Genomic DNA, 2,730 nt, shown 5'->3' on the forward strand with positions numbered 1-2,730 from the left:
GGGTCCTCCGGAGGACCCGGCCTGTCGTTTTGGATAAGGCAATATAGCGTCAGTGCTAGCACAAAAGCTAACAGGCTAAGCTGAGGTTGTTCTTCCATGAAGCAGCTCTGTTGTCCTCCATCCATAAAAACATACGATGCACACGTTTCAACCAGATTTGAACAAATTGATTAATTTCCATCTCAGCGGTTTGATCTGAGTTCGTTTTGTTTCAGATGTATTCTGTCAGAAAACATTTGGCTGAATTTAAAAAACGAGCAGATTTAGTTAGTTCTTGTTCAAAATGATGAGATTGATTCTTGAACAGTTTCTCTGCAGTCTGTCTCTGAGTTTAATATTCTCATCTGTCAAATCTGCAGTTCTCTTGTAACATTTCCCAGTTTCTGTTGATCTTCATGAAGCAGTTTCCTTCAGACTGCTGTGATAAAGACCTCCACCTGCATGCTGCTGCTGCTGCTGCTCACCTGTCAGATCTAACCTTCTTGGTTTTAACACATGCTGCTGCAGCTGCAGCACCTTCTCTGAACCGATCCTCCTCTCTCCTCTGGTCATCTCTCTGGTCTCTCTCCAGGTTTCTCAGCTGTGCCTGAAGATCTGCTTCCTGGCTTTGATTTGAAGATTATGCCAGGTACATAAAGTTTTCCTCTTCTTTGGCTTGTTTCCTTCAAACTAACCCTGCAGCCTGAATTTTCTCTTTTCTAAAATCAATAATTAATTAAGCTCATACTTATAAATAGGCTGTGTATTGGCAAGAATTTGGCGATACGGTACATATAACAGAGGGGTCACGATACGATATATCCCGATATATTGCGATACTGTAAGCAAGGCAATATATTGTGATGTATTGCGATTTTTTGTCCAAAAATTCTATTAAATAAAAACCTCTTACTGAAAAAAAAAAGAACAGCTAATGTTTACTTACAATGCTAATGCTACCTTTACTCTCTGACGCTCAAGAGGTAGAGGAGCCAAATGGCTGGCTCACTGCTGCCAACTAGTGGTCAGAGGCTGAACTACAACGTAAAAATGAATGGCTGGCAAGAAGGTTGACAATTTAAACCTTAACTAAAAATCGATACAGGGCTTTAGAATATCGATACAGTATCAGGAAATGAAATATCGCGATATTTCAGTGAATCGATATTTTCTTACATCCCTACTTATAAGTAGCAAAACATTAACTGAAAGACAAAAGCTACAAAATGATAACAAAGAGGTAACCGTGGAAAAGTTAAGCTACATGTAGCAAAAGACTAGCTAAAAGCTAAGGCAGCGAAAGGCTAGCTAAAAATAGCAAATATCTAGTTGAAAGGTAAGTCAGCAAAAAGTGGGCTAAAGCTAAAATAACATGACAAGCTAATAGCTAAAAATAGCAAAAGGCTATCTAAAAACTAAAGCAGCAAAAGGCTAGCTAAAAGTAGCAAATGTATCTAGCTGGAAGGTGAGTCAGCAAAAAGTGGGTGACAAGCTAATAGCTAAAAAAAATGTATCTGATATGTTTTGTACTTAAGTATCAAAAGTAAATTTCTGACACAAAATCTACTTAAGTATTAAAAGTAAAAGTACTGAGTAAAAGTGAGCAGTTAGATTTTCCTAAATGACATTTATTGGGAGTTGACTTCTCCAAAAAATATATTTTCTAACAGCGTGCTGCTGTGATGGGTTGTGTACAAGCTAATAGTGTGTCAGAATGGTATATATTTATACTTCTCATCCAAACACAATTATGTTCACTCTGTCCGGGAGACACAGTTTATCACGATAGGATTTTTTAAAGTAACAACTCAGAATAAAATAGGACTAACGACTTTCTACTTCTTACCTTTTTAAAAAATGTAGTGAGTAGAAAGTACAGATAATTGTGTAAATATATAACAAGTAAAAGTAAAAAGTACGCTGAAAAATAATTACTCAAGTAAAGTACAGATAACCAAAATCTCTACTTAAGTACAGTAACAAAGTATTTGTACTTAGTGACTTCACAACTCTGCCCCTCCCTGATGAAAAATTCAGATAAAATGTGACGTGAGCGTTCACACTGCAGTCACTTTGAAAACATCAGAAATGTATCAGATTTAGGACCACACACTGAAACGGCCTGGGTCGGATTAGAAAACATCTGATTTGTTKYGTTCAGACTGTCATAAAAACATCTGAAATGAGTCACATTAGCCTGCAGTGTGAATGTAGCCTCTGTCACAAGACCATTTTAATTCACAAGTGTGTGATTGATATGATGCAATATATGATTGTGTTCAAAGCTTAGGGTGAGGAAGTGGATTGATATTTTCATTTTGCTTTCATATAAAAAAGGAATCATTAATCATTGATGTAAAAATGTATTAGGAGATTTAACCTGAAACTGTTTGAAGAGAACTGATCCAAACCTGTCACCTGCCGAGCCGCCAACAGTCGTTTCTCCCACTAAGAAGAAAACAGTCATTATGGTCATTATGGGTATTTATAGCTGTGCTTAGTGTGTCCTCAGCCTGTCAGAGGGAGGGAACTCTGTTTCTGTCTGTTTCTGTCTGTTTCTGTCTCATCACATCCAGGAACTGAAGGAATGTTTGAGAAAAGATTTTCTGACAAACGTTTGAAATGTGCTTATCTCAGCAGGAAGTGTTGCTTCAGTCACTGTTGTTCCAACTGACTCACACTCACACACACAGGGTTAAAATAATATGTGTGTGTGTGTGTGTGTGTGTGTGTGTGTGTGTGTGTGTGTGT

General features: G+C 37.5%; 1 protein-coding gene across 4 annotated transcripts in view; it reads left to right on the forward strand.

Moving 5' to 3' along the window:
• Window positions 1-2,730, forward strand: part of LOC106510806 (immunoglobulin-like domain-containing receptor 2) — a gene marked incomplete at its 5' end in the record, with an annotated part of 13,069 nt that overhangs the window by 2,349 nt on the left and 7,990 nt on the right. For 3 of the 4 annotated variants that reach the window (XM_013999527.1, XM_013999528.1, XM_013999530.1), the window contains 1 exon segment: window positions 572-628. In XM_013999527.1, the coding sequence (XP_013854981.1) occupies window positions 572-628 (57 nt within the window). 4 annotated transcript variants of the gene reach the window in all.

The sequence above is a fragment of the Austrofundulus limnaeus genome, unplaced genomic scaffold (genome assembly GCF_001266775.1).
Source record: "Austrofundulus limnaeus strain Quisiro unplaced genomic scaffold, Austrofundulus_limnaeus-1.0 Scaffold2328, whole genome shotgun sequence".
NCBI lineage: Eukaryota > Metazoa > Chordata > Actinopteri > Cyprinodontiformes > Rivulidae > Austrofundulus > Austrofundulus limnaeus.